The following is a 17,753-nucleotide window of genomic DNA, read 5'->3' on the forward strand; positions in this document are numbered from 1 at the left end:
ATATGTACATTAATTGACAGTCACCACTGATAAGCTACCACTAAATATTGTAGAAACTTAATTTGCTGTAAAGTTGCTTTGCAATGATTTGTATCGTGAAAAGCGCTGTACAAATAAACTTGACTTGACTTGACTAGCTAATGGCGATTCAATTGCCAAGGTGTCCGTAGAGGGTTGAATCTGCTGTCATATGTGTATATACTCAACACTGCATATTATGACTATTCTGTCTTTTCAACAGACAGAAAGTTTCTGTGAAAGAAAACACAGCAGAGAGAAAGATGGCTCAGTTAAAATGAAAATGAGTGCCAACTGAAAATGCTGTGTTGGCCTAAAAATGCAAGCCAGAAAACATCTGCAAAACTCGTTATGTCACTTCTCGTCTATATTCAAAGTAGGTTTCCCACTCATCTGTAAATCTCACTTCATAAACAGGTTGGTCTTCCACAAAACGGAATGATTTCGCAACTTTGAAAGTGAAGGCTTTATAGGAAAATTCTAAAGCGAGCAAAACCGTTTCACAGTGATACTAAACCTCTGCAAGAGGAAGATAGGCGCATCACGTGACCGCTTATTTGAGTATGGTTTTAAAAAAAGGCATATATCATATTTCTTATATGATTCAGATTGCCATTTTACTGATATTGATGTTTTAGCTTCAATGCGACCAAAACTCTGCCCTACTTACACATTTCATTCCCCAGGCACAAACAATTAAATGCCAACTCAGGTATATGCCAGAGATACTTGCATGAACATGATCCTATGCTTGAGAAAGCCTCTGACATGCTTTGATGCACTGATCTCTGTAACATCAGCTCACTTTAATCAAACACTGATGCATACGGACTGTAGGTAATTGGGTTTGAGTATTAGGAGACTATGGCCAATACTGGCCACAGTGTCAGGACACACTGGGCAAAGGTCATGCCCAGAGAAAGAACAATCTGAATGGAAACAAATCAGCAGATTTAATGTACTACTTAATGTCCTGCAGCCTCCTCCTCATACAGGACATCTGATTCAATAAACTCAAAGTAAACGACTTCCTCCGCATTGTACTGCAGTTACAAAACCACATACACAGTACTCGTCAAGCTTTTTGTGCGTCACACTGAAGTATGCATTCATTTGTATTACAGCATAACTATCTGCATCCTCTTCCAAAGGGTTGTGATTCATTTGAATAAATTTTCTGTAAACCAGGGGCGAACGAACACACCCACCCTGGGAGCTCTTCCAAGTGATCATTTGGGTGGATGTCTTAATTCCCGAATCTGCAGAATGCTGCTAATGATGTGGATAAATAACTTCATGTCACTGTTAAACTGTTGCTCTTGCAGTATCAGATAGCTGCTGAGAACAGGCCATCCTTGAAACGCCAGGCATCCGTGTGTGTCTGGTGGAACCAAGAAGCACAAGATAAGATAAACTTGGCCAACCCGACCCAAAAATGGTGGCCACAGACGTCTTTTCTTTTCAGGAGCAAGTCACCGCTTTAAAATGTTTGTGAAGACTTTTTCTTAAACTAAGCATGACATTTTGGCATGTAACTCATTCAGCACTGTTTGTACTACACTTGATCTACTTTAGATCAAGATTCATATCATTATTTCTTCTTGTACCTACAGTGTGAAAAGGCATATTCACACAGCGCAAAATTCGATGACCAAAGGAAATAAAGTTGCTCTTTTATTTCACATTGTACTGGGAGCTTTATTAGCATTGTTGCATGTCTCTCGGTGTGAAGGGACTGCAGGAAATCGATCCAAGATCTTTATTAAAATAAAATACCAGCTGTGCTTTTGAAGTGCTGCTTGTTGACTGATCACTGCTCCAAAGCAGTCAGAATTATGATTGTTTTATACATAATTTAGCATCCTCAGAGGACTTGTGGAGAAGATTTATCAAGCTCCTAAAAAGATAATGCCATAAAAGCATGCATGCAACAATTGTTAGAAAATCTTTTGTTTAAAAGCTAGATAGCAGAAAACAGAAGGACCCAATAACTCAATATGTCAACAGGAACAAAATGTTGGATTGATGTCGTCATAAGCAGAGCTATGAAACATGCCATGTTCAAAGACAAAGTTTTAGATAAAAGGTTCAGGGCTTAGGTCACAGGTTCCAGGGTGGAGACGCTTCCTTTTGTGTGGCGTACATCAGCCTCTGTGAACATTCATGACACTATCGGTCTCGGATACAGAGACACAGATATGGCAGCCAAAGATTCTGAAGAATGGCCTCTCCTATCAGCACAGCTGCAGAAAAGGGAAGCATATAATCAAGTGAAGAGAGGGCTCTTGACTTCTTTTCACTGCATCCTTTGTCAAGGCCTTAGCAACTCTTCGCTAAATAACGAACGGCTGATTACAGAGATTCCAGCATAATTCAGGCACAGCCATACGAATGTGTGGAAATAATTTAAAATGTAATGGAGCTCTAAACAAGCATTCAAAAGATAACTCACAACCCATTATCTTTGTAATATGAAAAGGCTTGGTCAGCAGATCATACCTTGCATACTTCCTGTTTAATAAAATTTTTCATTGATTAGTTCCAAACCTGCTCTGGAAGATGTGCGGGCCAATGATTCCAGTGTAATTAAATGTTTTTGACCCAAATTCTTCAAAAACAAAAAAGTATGTGACCGCAAACATAAAAAAAAAAAAAGAGACAAACTTATTGAATATAGATATCGCTAAACTTCATAAGCCATGAAAAGCACACTTGTATGATACATTTATTTTTTAAAATGATCAATTTCATATTTTATAAAACAGAATAGGGGCAATAGTCTGGAACCACAAATATTGTTTTTTTTTTTCCTTCACACATATCCAGACATAAATAACTAAAAATAAAATTCCATACTGCATAGAAACATGCAAATGTGTGAAAAAAATATTTAAAATGGTATTTGATTTGACTAACATCTTTTGAATAACTACCAGTCTCCACACAAATGATCATCATTAATACTAAATAAATAAATAAATAAATAGTTTGTCCTTTAAATACTTTCACTCAGCAAGGATGCATTCAATTTAAAGTGGGAATAAAGACATGTATCATTTTACAAAACATTTCTGTTTCAATTAAATGTTCTGTTGTACTTTTGAACTCTCTATTCATTTTCAAAATTAATAATAAGAATTGTTTCTTATTAAAGAAAAATCACCAAATCAGCCATTTAGAATAATTTCAGAAGGATCATGTGACACTGAAGACTGGAGTAATAACTGCTTAAAATTCAGCTTTTATAAATGATATCTATAGACAGGTCAAATCAATTATCAGACTCTCTCTAGTTAAAATCAGGGTAGTCTGGGAGTCTGGAGGACCGCTGTGAGCTTCAACTCCAAGTTCTCACTCCGCACCCCTCAGCTGGGTCAACCTACGACAGGACACATTCCTCACATACCAAACCACATCGCTGCCAGACACCAGAGAGAGGAGGCTGGACACAGTCACAGACACAAAGGAAAAACCTTCCAATGCTAGGGCTGCAGCCACTTTCACCTCAGTAACATGGGAAGCACAAACATTCATTACACTTTCTTATGTGCATGTGCCAAGGCTAGTAAAACTCTGTGCTGCTGGACTCAAAACACGCACAGCTCCTCGCTTTGCAACAGTTTCTAACAAATAAAGTTTATTGCAAAATATCATGGCTGAACTGAAATGTGGCACTGTTTTCGGAAACTGCACAAAGTATGGAAAAAATTGATCATGCACAGGAACAACTGCAGTTGACATAACAAAAGGCAATTCCAACAAATAAAATTATTTGTGACTGTTTTTGCTTAAGCAGGAATGAGGTCAACACATCAGAAACCGGTTCTGATGCTGAGATTTGTGCCTCCTATCAAACCATAAACAACATCTACCACAGCTGAAAGAAATGACTGTAATACTGAATGCCAAAAGGGCTGCCAATAATTTAATCTGAGCAGCATAAGGGTAGGAAAATATTTTAATAATGCATCAATTTATAATACATGGTGATGATGGTTCTAAATTTGAATTTGCAATGAGTCCGTGTTTACATACTGATCAGACAATCAAGTCTGTTTCACCCCTCATGGTGATGCAGAAAGGTGCAAGGTAAACAAAGCCTGTCAGAATGACTTCTCAGGAAGATGATACAATACTGAACGATAACAGAAGACAGAAGGTCTGGCACTCTAGCCCTGAATGGCTAAAAGTGTATCTGGCCTAATGCAAAGAAAAGTATTCTTATAATAAACAATCCATCATCGACTAAGGGCGGGCAATACGTCAAAAAATAAAACTATTAGGGATTCTTTACTACAAACTCATAACAGTTAGCCTAATGTTCTTAAAATAAATACATTTCAAGATAGATCTGAAGTCCACCAATATTTAAAAAATGCAAATTTTGGTAAATATTATTCCACTCATTTCTGTTGCGTTAGGAGTCACTCCAATTGTCTACCTGATGCTTTGTTTTCCTCTAACACAGCATATTCAGATGCTTTGTTAAAACGGAGTAAATCACAGTATAGATGCGTACTGCACCAAGGGTGGTGAATTCTTTTTTTTTTTTTTTTCTCATTTTCTGTTGTGCTTCTCGTAGAAATATCTGTGACACAGGGCTGCATAAATTTGACACGTTACGGTTTGGTCACACTATAGTGACATTTCACCTCAATAGTAATGTATGAAGAACTGTTCACACTGAAGTCACTTTTTAAGCAAGCAGCTTTTTTGTCAGGCAGTACAGCAAATTTGCGTGACCAACTTGAACATGAGCAAAAATATACAGATTTCATCCCTCATGTAAAACGTCTAATTCCTTTTGTAATGACTAGATTTCATGAGCATTTTAAAGTATTTGGCTGAGCAGTTGTAGAGTGGCTAATCTACGTGTTAGATTTCTTCTAATCCATAAGATAAGTAATTTTGAAAATTTACATCTTGGAAGGCATAAGGGTGAGTACATTTTCAGAAATGTTCATTTTTGGGTTAGTGCTGGGCGGTATGACCAAAAATTTATATCACGGTATTTTTCAAAATTATACCGGTTTCACGGTACAAGACGGTATTTTTTTTCATGCATGGCCGGGTGTTAACCATATTTTCTACTGATTGAGAGAGGAAATACTGCAGTATATTGACTTAGAATGCCCTATTTTACTGTCATGATGGGTGAACTATTTTGATTGTTCTGACATAGAAAGTTTATGGCATGTGTATTTATTCTCAGATATTATTTGACCACAGAAAACAATTTACTGTTTAACAGTATGAAATAATGATGTCTGATAAAACATTTGTACTTTCAACAGAACATTTTCATATGAAGCAACTGACAATTGCAAAAGTAAACAGATAAGACGCATGAGCTCACAGACATTAAAATAATCAGGCCTGGGTGAATCATTTATATGAACTGCAGTGCAAAAGCACCAAACAACAAGAGGGCAACGACAAGCATTCGCAACGGAATAACCATCCCATCTGCTACAACTGCTGTCCGCAGGAATTTATCATGTAGCTGTTTGAAGTGACGAGCCTGTCAGTCACACACGGAGAAATATGACTCACTAGCTACTCAGTGAGCCGAGCCAGATATGGCCTGATCAGAGGTGACAAACTACTGGAGACTGCATCTCTATTACACAGAACACCATCATCATTGCATGTCATTCATCTTTATCAAATTACAAACCAAACATCTAGAGACCTTCAGACTACACATACTCTCATAAGAAATGCTGCACAATCTTATTATGTCCCTAAATATATTCCCACTATGAGGGTCCATTACAATCTACAAGAGGATTAATTCAGAGACAGGAGATTAATTCAATTCAATCAAATAATAAAGTATATCATGATATCAGCTGATGTTTAGCAAGCTAAGAATATATCATCTGCTTTTGTCAGAGGCTCAGCTCACAGAGGCATTATGGGATACTGTAACCATGTAGTGTGGGAGGGCAGTTGTTTCCTGATCCTGTTGTGCTCAAGGGGTGTGTTTGGCAATGTGGGCAGCCGGCCTCAGACTACTGCAAAAACAAACACCTCAAAGGTCACGGCTGTCTGACACAAACAACCCTGGTAAACCCTGGACCATTCATGCTATGTGGATGTACAAACAAAATAAACACTTAACTCAAGAATTATTTATACATGACATATTTATGCATACTCAAACACAGTGTGGTCTTCTGTATGGGATTAGATAGGAGCCAAAAGTATTGAACATAACTCATAACCCCAATCAACCAAACCAACCAAATATGTATCAACAAGAAAAAAAAGAAAGAGAATACAAACCCATTAGAAGTCAAAATTTCAGGCAGCTCCAATACTAATTTTCTTCCCATTAATTTTTTTCTTATTAACTGTTTCTCAGAATTTTATTTTTTAGCACTTTGATAAAGTTACAATGATTTTGGCACAAATGTAGGTCCATAATTGTCAGGTGTATTACTGTATTATTGCACAGACCAAAATTGACAATACCATGTCCACAAACTTGCAAAGTAGAATTATAATTTGTAATATTCAGGGCTCTACAGTACGACCATTTCAGTCGCATTTGCGACTGAAAACTACTGCGTGCGACTATGAAAAAATATTTAGGAGCACCAGTGCGACTGGTCATAATACTTGTGATTGTGATCGCTGAGGGCAGCTTCAAAGGTTTCTACGTGTTTTTGCAGCGTTGAGTAATGTATCACAGACATATCTCATGAATCCTGTAAATCACTTTAAGGAGTCAAATATCACCTCGTAATGGGAAGGCTATTTTTTGATCAAATTTTGGTGCTCCTAAATTTTTGACTGTGCTCTTAAATTTTTTAAGTTAGGAGCACAAGCGCTCCTAAAAAGAAAAATAAGCGTAGAGCCCTGATATTGATATATGGCCATATTTTGTTGATATATGGCCATCATTTTTAGAACAGTCTGAATATAACTAGATCGTTAACTCAAACAACAAGCAAGGTTTAAGCAGCAAAAAATTCAGATGCTGCATGAGAAGGTAAAGTAATATGTATTATCTACAGTACTGCTCAGTGATCCTGTCTAAGTACTGAGGAAAGCACAGCTGATTTGAAACAGGTACAAAAATGTTTTCGAGCTCCCCTTGGAATGTCTGAAATATAGGGTCAATGTAGGGCTGGACAATAATTCAATATCAATATGTATCGCGATATAATTTTTTTCAATAACGGTGATATGATTTTTAAACACATTTCCGATATTTCGATATACATTACCAGTTTCCCATACATTGATTTATTTGTGCCGTTTGACTTCATTGAATAAACATGAGCACTGCACGTTTCAAAATCATAACACGGCACGGGTGTTTTATATGAATGTATCTCTGAAGGAAACCGACTGTCTTCAGAAAAAATTGCTTTCTATTTGAATAGATTTTAAAATGTAATTTATTCCTGTGATCATACATAGGTAAATTTTCAGCATTATTACTCCAGTCTTCAGTGTCACATGATCCTTCTAATCATTCTAATATGCTGATTTGCTGATTATCAGTATTTAAAACAGTTGAGTACATTTTTTTTTTCAGGATTCTTTGATGAATAGAAAGATCCAAGATCAGCATTTATCTGAAATAAAAAGCTTTTGTAACATTATACACTATTCCATTCAGTATAATTTTTATTATTTTTTTGGGAAAGAAATTATAGAAATTAATACTTTTATTTAGCAAGGATGCTTAAAATTGATCAAAAGTGATGATAAAGGCATTTATAATGTTACAAAAGATTTCTATTTCAGATAAATAGTGTTCATATCGATATCGGAATTATATCGTATCGACCGAAATTAAGAAATATATCGTGATATCAATTTTGGCCATATCGTCCAGCCCTAGGTCAATGTAATCTACACAACATCTCTATGTTCCAGTGGGCTCAGAACCAGATGAGATCTCTCTGCAACAACCTGGGCCAAGTTCAAAAGGACAAAGCCATGAAACACATTACTGCTCATTACACATGTATTGGTAACAGGTGGGTCAAAAACTCCACAGAACAGTAACTATCATAGCACACAACAACCTATTCCATCCCATTCCATGCTTAAATGATAAGTTAGGGGGCTCAACATCTCTTAGCATAATTGAAATTTAAGTGTTCCTCCACGCTGGGTAAATGTGGTTTTGAGATTGCCATTTTAAAGGCTGTAATTATATGTTTCAGACATAACTTTCCAGTCAGTAACCGTGTTTAGATTTCATAGCTTCCATATGCCTTGAAGAGAGCCGGGTGCCACTGACATTCCTGCGCTCCAGTGGCTATACTGACTGGGCCTTTTCAAAAAATGTTACTGTTGAAGTGAAGATCAGCACTTCCAAAGTTCTTAAAGTTGTTATAATTAGCCCTTTGTAACCAAGTTCGGTCAACAGCCAGAGAGGGGGATTATGGCTGGTTTCTGGCAGACTAATAAAAGACAGATGTGAATGGATGTGTGGTTGTGTAAGTCAGTGTGTCCAGAGGCATTATAAAATTTACCTTAGTATGAGCTAAGTCTCATTCAACCTTTAAAGCTGCATGTTAGACATGTCATTAAACAAATACTCTATTTTAATAGACCAATACAGAGCAGTAAATTATCTGACCTATTAAGTTTGTTAGAATTCATAAGCAAACAAACCTCTAACTGATCACTTTCCTCTTATTATCTATAGACTGGACACCATGAAGTTTGTTAAAATACAGAGTAATAGCAATGTCCCTTTGAAGGAAAGTGTGTTCAGTCGGCAGCCATATTTGCATCTATCTGTTTGAATGGGGAAATCCTGAAATCTCAAAAACTGCTTGCCACACTCACAATTAAACTGCATTTCAAATCATCAAAAAATCTGACACAAACAGCCCCTTAAATGTTGCTTTTTATGCTCAAATGGCATTAAAAAAAGCACCATCTTTGTGTATCTAAAGTCTTTGGTAATATTTGACTAATATGAGTCTTTCAAAGGCTAATGTAAGTGTGGATATCTAGCAATGAGAGTTATTTTACACAGTATTTACTCAATTCTCACACACACCTATCTGCTGGACTGATATCAGCTGATGATGATCAATGTTGGCCATTTGAACTATCACTATACAACAAAAACTAATCAGAAAATGCCAACAACACAAACAAAATGTGCTGGCTTGTTACTATTACGCTTTAGACTTAATCTTAGCATACCATATCAGATTCTTTGATTAAACTTTGGCCAGTTTTGGTGCTCTGATTAAAGAGTGTAATAGAGTGGTTTCCAACCATAAATGTGATTGAAACCACAAGTGTGCTTAAACAATAACTGGAACAAAGCCATAACGGAGGAAACATCTCAAGAGGAAAAGTAAACAACTTGGTTCCACTGCCGTAATCCCTGTAGCTCTAATGATGCCGACACGTGTAGCATAGTTAGGGGTGTTTCCTCCAGAGGCAGACACCAGCATCCATGTGTCCCGGCCACACTTGACCCAGCACGTCAGAGTATGTACTGCCCCCCATCCCCCAACCATTGGCACACAAAGGCGACATTGTACCCCACAATGCAGGTCAGCCTCTCCTTCCCAGCCTGGGACGGCTCTTGTTCACTGGCCTCTGACAGATCTGGACAACTGGCCTGTCCTTCAATGTGAGGGAGTCAGCTTTGATAGGGAATTCAGCATTGCATTGATGCCAAATGCTTCGCCATTTCCTGGACAAACTTCTTTGACTCCAAGTTTGTATGATTGTTCACTACTACCAAAAATGTACCAATGTAGGAACTCATAAAATGTATCAAATTTTATGTACATGGCATTTATCGATACAAAAAAAGCAAATATGTTACCGTTCAAAATTATTATTTTTTTTTTATAAATTAATTCTTTTATTCAGCAACGACACATAAAATGAATCAAAAGTGTCATTAAAGACTTTCACATTATTACAAAACATATTTCAAATAAATGCTCTTTATTTGAACTTTCTATTTATCACAAAAGCATGAAAAATGTAATCAGTTTGCACACAAATATAGGCTATTAGGCAGCACAAACATTTCCAACATTGATAATAATAATAATAAAAGCTTCTTGAGCAGTAAATAAGCATATTAGAATGATTTCTGAAGGATCAGGTGACACTAAATAATATATGGAGTAGGGCTGGGACAATAAACATGCATCGCGGATCGAGAAATTATTCTGCATCGATTCTGAGATTTTCCGAAGGCATCGTGATTCTCTCTTGAATCGATTCTGAGCTTAGTTTTTTAACAGCAGATGGCACTGCGTGCTTTAGAAATAGACGTATTCTGCTTGCTTCCAATTCCTTACACACGCACCATTTAAAACTAAAACAATCATTCATAAAGTTCGAAAAGGTTGAAGTGAATTACAAGGATGTTCACAGTGGGTTGTGTTTACATTAATCTCGCATCATAAAAGCATAAAAGTCGATGTGCAAGTACATTTAACCACTTACATTACTCAGCCGAACGTGCAAGCGCTCTTCTTCGTGAGCATTTGAGTGTGCAGTTTAAAACTAGCCTAGAGCGCAATCTGCTGTTAAAAACTAAGCTCAGAATCGATTCGATAGAAAATCACGATGCATTCCGAAAATCTCAGAATCGATCCACGAAACGCGAAGCATCGATTTATTGTCCCAGCCCTAATATGGAGTAATGGTTCCTAATAATTCAGCTTTGCCATCAAAAGAAATAAATAATATTTTAAAATATAATCAAATAGAAAATGGTCATTTTAAATGGTAATAATAAATCATAACAGTACTGTATTTTTGATCAAACAGATGCAGACTTGTTTCAAAAACATTTAAAAAATATTGTACAGATCCCAATCTTTTCAACAGTAGAAGGGCTCGCAAAATCGCTAGCCCGACGTCCCGGGGCTATTGTGTTTTCCATTCGGGCTACCACAATGTTTCACCACCCTGCCCGATAGGCTATCTTGAACAGTGATATAAAATTCCTTCCTTGATTTGCGTTGTTCACTCGCTTGTAGGAGTAAAACGGATCATAGTTGATCATTTGCACGTGTTTCTAAGGCCCAATCCCAATTCTACCCCTTAGCCCTTCCCCTATCCCCTACCCCTCCGTTTCACGCGTTCACGTGAAGGGGTAGGGGTGTCTTGATTCTCTTTTGGTTGGAGGGGTAGGGGTAAGGGGAAGGGCCAGATAGCCCTTCAAACGAAGATTTTTCGGGACCACACTTCAAATGAAGGGGTATGAATTTTCTCAGCGTAAACCGGCTTCAGCGGCAACATGACTGCCCGAGCGAACAAAAAGACACAAATGGAAGCATTTTTTGGCATTAATAAAGTTTTTAATGAAAAGTAATCATTTGTTTTATGTTACATTCAATCGTGAGTTCATATTTACGGTCATGTTACTCAAAGAAATGTTTGCAAAAAATCGCTAAAGTTTGCTAACGTCATATCAATACAGACTGCACGATAGTGCCACAACATATTTACATGTCTGATCAGGGCGATAACCACCGTAGGCATTGAGGGGGGCTAGTCCCCCCAAATAATTATAAATTGCTAAACCCTTTTCTCAAATATTGCCAATTCGAGAGCGAGAGAGAGAGAGAGATGAAAGTTGCAAGTATGCGCGTCTGTGCGGTTCTCTTTTTAGAGTGAGTTTACTTCAAAAACAGCGATTTTATCCTCTTGTTGCTGGAAAATATAATGTAGCGATTCAGTATTTAAACCGTTATTAATAGAAGTCGTGGGGCAGCGTTGACAAGTTTCTTTGCTTCCGGATGTGTGAGCTGCGCGATCTCTGATATATGTGTGTGTGTATGTGTGTGTGTGTGTCAGTAAGCAGCGCATTAATATAGAATAGGGATATGCCGATATCAAATGCTCATGTTGCGATTAATTGCTAATGCTTTATCACGGTATACGGTATTATATAGAATGGTAATTAAAGGCTCTAATACACAGCAGCACACCAGTATAGGTGTGTGTATTGTAGAAGCTAGACGACGTATGATGACGTGTGACGGCATAGTAGTGGTGTCCCAATTCTTAGGTGAATATTTTCAATATTTTAGGGGAAGGGGTATAAAATAGAATTGGGATTCTCAAGTGCATCATTATATTGGATCTGTGCAATCAGTTTTAAAGGGGCAGCAGCCTATAAACACCTGCTGTTCCATAAGCGCCACCTGCTGTCAGAGAGTGACATTTGCGTCTCATACACAAAGCTAAAATCAGACCATTCTGTTTTTGCTTCAAATTTCGAAATTATACAATTTAATTGCAATCTCAATAACATGTATTTAGCATCTTTGTTTGGATCACGATTAAAATGCAGTGGTTGCCTCTGACTTTAAATGGAAAAAGCACAGCCAAAGCATTAGTTTGTTTATATGAAGAGATTTATTTTATTAGTATTTAATGATTTGATTTGGGATTTGTTTAAAAATTTCAAGTTAGTTTTATTATTTGACATATTTAAATTTCACAAAGAAATGTGCAGCATTTTGTTGGAGAAATAATAAAAGGACACCTTTTCATTTATAATTTGTCTTAAATCTCATTTTGTTAAAAAGAAAAATTGTGAGAAAACTGTATTGTGAAATCAGTATCGCGAGTCGTATCGCATCGTGAGTTGAGTGAATTGTTACATCCCTATATGCTACTAGTTTTTGCTGTGGTATCAAAGAAGTATTCTGTTATTTAAATAATAAAGAACCATATTTTTCTTGCTCATCTGCAAAATGATCCGATCTGTTACTCAAAATCTGATATGACAATGCAATATGATCCGAGCCGTGGTTTTGTGATCCGTTGCACCCCTACTCTCTTGACTTGTTATTTGAAGAAAAAAAGCAATCACTGAAGTTTTTAATCATGCTGATTTGTCCGCAGTGAAGTTCAGCCGATGACTTTTTTTTTTTTATTCAAGCTACTTAAATTCATTTTGGGCTACCAAAATCTGAAGAATGTCAGCCCGAAGGGCTACCAGCGATTTTGAAATTTTGCGAGCCCTGTGTAGTGTACATTACATTAATAAAATCTTACATATAGAAGTAATTCTTTCAATCACAAATGCTACAGCAATGAAACAAAATACAAGAATTCCATTCCACACAGTGGAAGTTCAGAATTGGTGCAGCCTACTTACAAACACAAATCTCATATTACGAAATACAGTTACATTTATTAAACCACTGTCCGGACTACATTTGATGTTCATTGATTGTATAAACACCTTTAAACACCTTTCTAGTGAAAATTAAATTGAGAGTTAAAAGATTAAATTATTCAGTTGTAATGGAACACACGAACATCACTGCCAAACACAATCTTAATCTGTGACACACAGTTGCCCACTCCAATATCCAACTGCCCCAGATTTACTAAGAGATGACTTAAAGATTATGACAGTGGTAGAAAAAAAATTACAGTTGACTGAATCAGAGAATTACATCTCCTGATCTTGCCTTACAATCAACCACGACCTCTCCGCTTCATTGAGAAAACACAGAAAGCATTTGAAAAACCTCCAACTGCTCAAGAACAGGAGTGATGGGGCTTACTTTGTATGATCTCCTGCTGTGATGGACAGAAGCTTAGTATTCACAGCCAATGACATATGATAAAAACAGAGCACTGTATCCAAAAGCCTGACTCACTAATTCTTTCAACACATCTAAATTACTTCTGGAGTAACCTTGCAGTTTAGTAGTAGCTGAAGAACACAGCGTCTGATGGATGTATTATCTTTCATTTCTCCCTTTAATATACACCGATCCACAGCTGGGGCAAGACAAACTCAAGCCCATCACAGTGAAATACAAAAAAATGCAGCCCTTTATTCTTTCCGTTCTCGGGGCTTATCTGAAAGCACCAGATGTGGCAGAGAAAATTAATTTATCTCTCAGAGTGGAAAAATAAACTGAAATATAATAGACACCGTTGGAAATAGTGACCATTCCATTTCTGCCGCTCTACATCACATGATACTATGAAACACAAAGTACAGCCAAAAACATTAAAGGTTGGCTGAAACTGCTAGTAAGTTCAAATTCTGCTATAGGGTTTAGGAAATCTTGAACTGCTAAAAATGGCAAAAGGTGGAGCATTTGTCTGCTTATTTGAACAACGTGGTGGTCTCATTTAACAAAGCAAGTGCTTAAAGATTGAGAAAACACAACACACCGTATTTATTTTCACTGCAAAAATTCTCAGCGGAAATGCAGGATTCAAACATTTTATTTCTGTAACACATGGAGACACTGAGACATCAGAAGGAATATTTGTTATGGTCTTACCTTGAAGCATGCATCTGTAGGCAGATTCAGAAATGGCGTAGATATGAGGTGGCATTTCATGCCTCTTCTTGCCCCTGTACATCTCGATGATGTTCTCTGAGTATATGGGGAGGTTTTTGTATGGGTTTATGACCACACAGAAGAGTCCTGAGTATGTCTGCACAGACAAGAACAAACAAAAGGGGAAGAAAAAAAAATCAACACTTAACTGGCGGTCAACCAATATGGGTTTTTAAAAGAAGCTGGACAGACAACATAAATATAGAATATATACATACATTTAATAACATTCAATTATGTAAACAAAACGGTTTAAAAACATTGAACATAGTGCTGGGCGGTATACCGGTTCATACCGAATACCGGTGTTTATTTTTGTTATGATATGAATTTTTAAAATACCGCAATACCGGTGTATGTCGCTTAAACAACGTTCGGAACGCGACACTGTTTGAAAGGGGTCCCTTTTCACTGTTTTATAAATTTTTGGTCATACCGCCCAGCACTAATTGAACACATACGTGTTCATAACCAAACCCTGTAACTTGACATAAATCCCAACATTTTCAAATAAAAACACCACAAAAGCGATTAAACATAATGGTAACTCTTTGTCTTATTTCTTGTAAAGCCACGAAATAAGTAAATAAGTATCTCTATTTTACTTTACTTGGTTTAACATAGGGATGCACGTTATTGGCTTTTTGCCGATATGCCGATAATTTTTAACTAATTTTGGCCGATAGCCGATGCCGATATATAATTATTTTTAATTTTGTTTATTTGTTAACTTATTTGAACTTATTTGTTAGCATTAAATAAACAATAATAAAGTTATTTTTTAATTACAGTACATTGAAGATTTGAAAATAACTATAAATAAACTGTATATTAATCACTGCATTTTTTTTTTCAGAAAGATGCAGTGGTAACCTTAACATTTTATTTTATGATTTAACATTTGTAAATGGTCTAAAGCAAAAGAGTTGTAAAAATTAGGGATGCTCCGATCCGCCTTTTTCGCCTCCGATACCGATTCCGATACCTAGGGTTCGGTATTGGCCGATACCGATCCGATACCACTGAAGTTTTTTTCCCCCATTTAAATAAATGTAGAATTTATATATCTCTGTGTGTGGAACTGATAATCATTCTTTCACAATCTACTAAATACAGACTACTTCATTATAAAGAAAAATAAAATAAACAATAAATATGAAAAAATATAGGCCTATGTATATTTATAATCTATGACAAAAATTTATCATAAACTAGGTTAGTGGATAATTCGGCAGCAAAAGTTATTCTAGAAAAATCAGTGCACAATAATTTTAGAAATCCAAACATTTAGTGAAAAAACCGTAAGCTATAGCTTCTGACCTTTAAATCAAAACATACTCATGATTTTATGGCATGAATTACTGCTTTATTTAATCAGAAACAGTCTAAATATTATTTGTGTACTCTGCTTTCATTTTATTAGAAGTATGCCAACAGCGCCCCCTATGGAATTAAAACTCCTTACTGAGCGGGCTTTAGGACCCGGGGGAGGCTGCCGCTGCTGCCACTGCACGTGCTATTACTGTAGACTATCACACACTGAACGCGTCATTCTGTACGTGCATTCTCAGTTTAAAAGCAGCGATTCAAAACAGTGAATCCAATCACCATTCAGGCAAAACTTTGCTTCAAGAATAAGCCACAATGCTGACATGATCTAATCGTTAGCACACCCTGTGCTCATGTGAGTTAATGTATTCCTCTTATCGGCAAGACATATCGGCATAATTTTTCATATCGGGCCGATGCCGATATTTACATTTAAAGCCATTATCGGCCGATTCTGATATTGGTCCGATAATATCGTGCATCCCTATTTTAACAGTAAATCTAGAGTTTGTATAATCATTCAGGGATTTCTGAAACACAGAATACTCCAGAGTAACTTGTGAAATATCCTAGAATTATAGTTTTTCCCCATTCATACAGTTTAATCTTTTTCATTCTGAGCATAATCTGTATTTGGGGAAAGCATCCATAAAATTTAAGCATCTGAAGACATTGCACAGACTGACATGATTCTTAAGTAAGAGTCACAGCATTATAACTACACCACTCCATCTCCAGCTGAGATATGGTTGATTACACAGGGCGCTACACTTAGTTTTCACTGCACAGCAACATCAACTGCATCATCAGCTGCTATTATCTTTACAAAAAAATGACAACAGGTTGACAAACAGACAATGACATGAACTTATCAAGAGTTATAAAATTAAATTTAAGAAATTAAACATTACGATTTATAAAATGGAATACGTATGTTTTTAGATGTGGTGAGTGATCTCTTAAAATACACTAATTAAGAGTGTCACACTGTAGAACAGTAAATCTGAAAATAAAAATAAAATTATGTTTAATGAGTCTCTAAAATTCAAGCTTTAATTTCAAGAAAGTTTGAGCCAAATTATAATGAATTACCGTATATTTTTCTAAGAATTATTTTTAGACAGGTGTCAATTTAAAACAACAGAACACATGTTGTGATATTATGCCAGTAGCATAATAATTTTAACAAATCATTAATAATAGTGTTTAACCATTATGGATGTTTTGATGGCTGATGCTGATATCTTAAGGCTGATTTATACTTCTGCGTCAAACCTACGCTGTAGCCTGACGTGCTCCTCTCCAAAAACATCACAGCACGTCAATTCTACGCGGACCGCAAGCACTGTGATTGGTCTGCTAGAACCCCTCCCTCCGTATGTATTCGATTTTTGTGTGTTTTTTTCCACTTAAATATATTTTAATGTTATACCTTATTTAAAATAAAACAAAGCAAAGAACAAGTGTCTTATTTATTATACAACATAGCATATACATCACTTAGTTGTCCGCGACAAACAATGTTGTTCTGCCATGGTACAAGTCCTTGTGGAGATTGAAAGAATGCCATCTTTTCCTGTTCCCTTGTGGTCTCTTTTTTGTAGTTTTAAATAAATGATCTCTTCTTGAATATTTATTTGCCGCTGTCACGTAGGCATGGGACGATGACCGGTTTCAAGGTATACCGCGGTTTGGAAACATGCCTACGTGTCACGGCTGATGCTTCTCCGATAAGCTGCTTCTTCTTGGGCTTTTGCCTGACACTGCGGGCTACACCAGCAACATGCCTGTGGACACTGCAGACTAGTGGGTTACATGTGTAATTGCACGTCGACGCAGAAGAATAAATAAAAAGCGACGCATAGCCTACGGCAGGGTTCCTCAAATCTTGCCCTGGAGGGCCAATGCGCTGCAGAGTTTAGCTCCAACCCTGATCAAACTCACCTCCCTTTAATTTTCTAATGATCCTGAAGACATTGATTAGCATGCTCAGGTGTGTTTGATTAGGGTTAGAGCTAAACTCTGCAGGAAAGTGGATCTCGTGGGCCAGATTTGAGGATCCCTGCCCTA

The 17,753-nt window shown here is 36.7% G+C and overlaps 1 protein-coding gene across 1 annotated transcript in view; it reads right to left on the minus strand.

Annotated features, from left to right (window-relative positions):
* Positions 1–17,753, minus strand: part of LOC107706619 (myosin-10-like) — a 60,332-nt gene that overhangs the window by 33,185 nt on the left and 9,394 nt on the right. Inside the window, exon 3 of the mRNA XM_016510379.1 lies at positions 14,295–14,451. Within this exon, the coding sequence (XP_016365865.1) occupies positions 14,295–14,451 (157 nt within the window). The remainder of the gene's footprint in view (positions 1–14,294; positions 14,452–17,753) is intronic.

Source organism: Sinocyclocheilus rhinocerous, unplaced genomic scaffold, assembly GCF_001515625.1.
Source record: "Sinocyclocheilus rhinocerous isolate Xijiao unplaced genomic scaffold, SAMN03320098_v1.1 scaffold1285, whole genome shotgun sequence".
NCBI classification, from domain to species: domain Eukaryota; kingdom Metazoa; phylum Chordata; class Actinopteri; order Cypriniformes; family Cyprinidae; genus Sinocyclocheilus; species Sinocyclocheilus rhinocerous.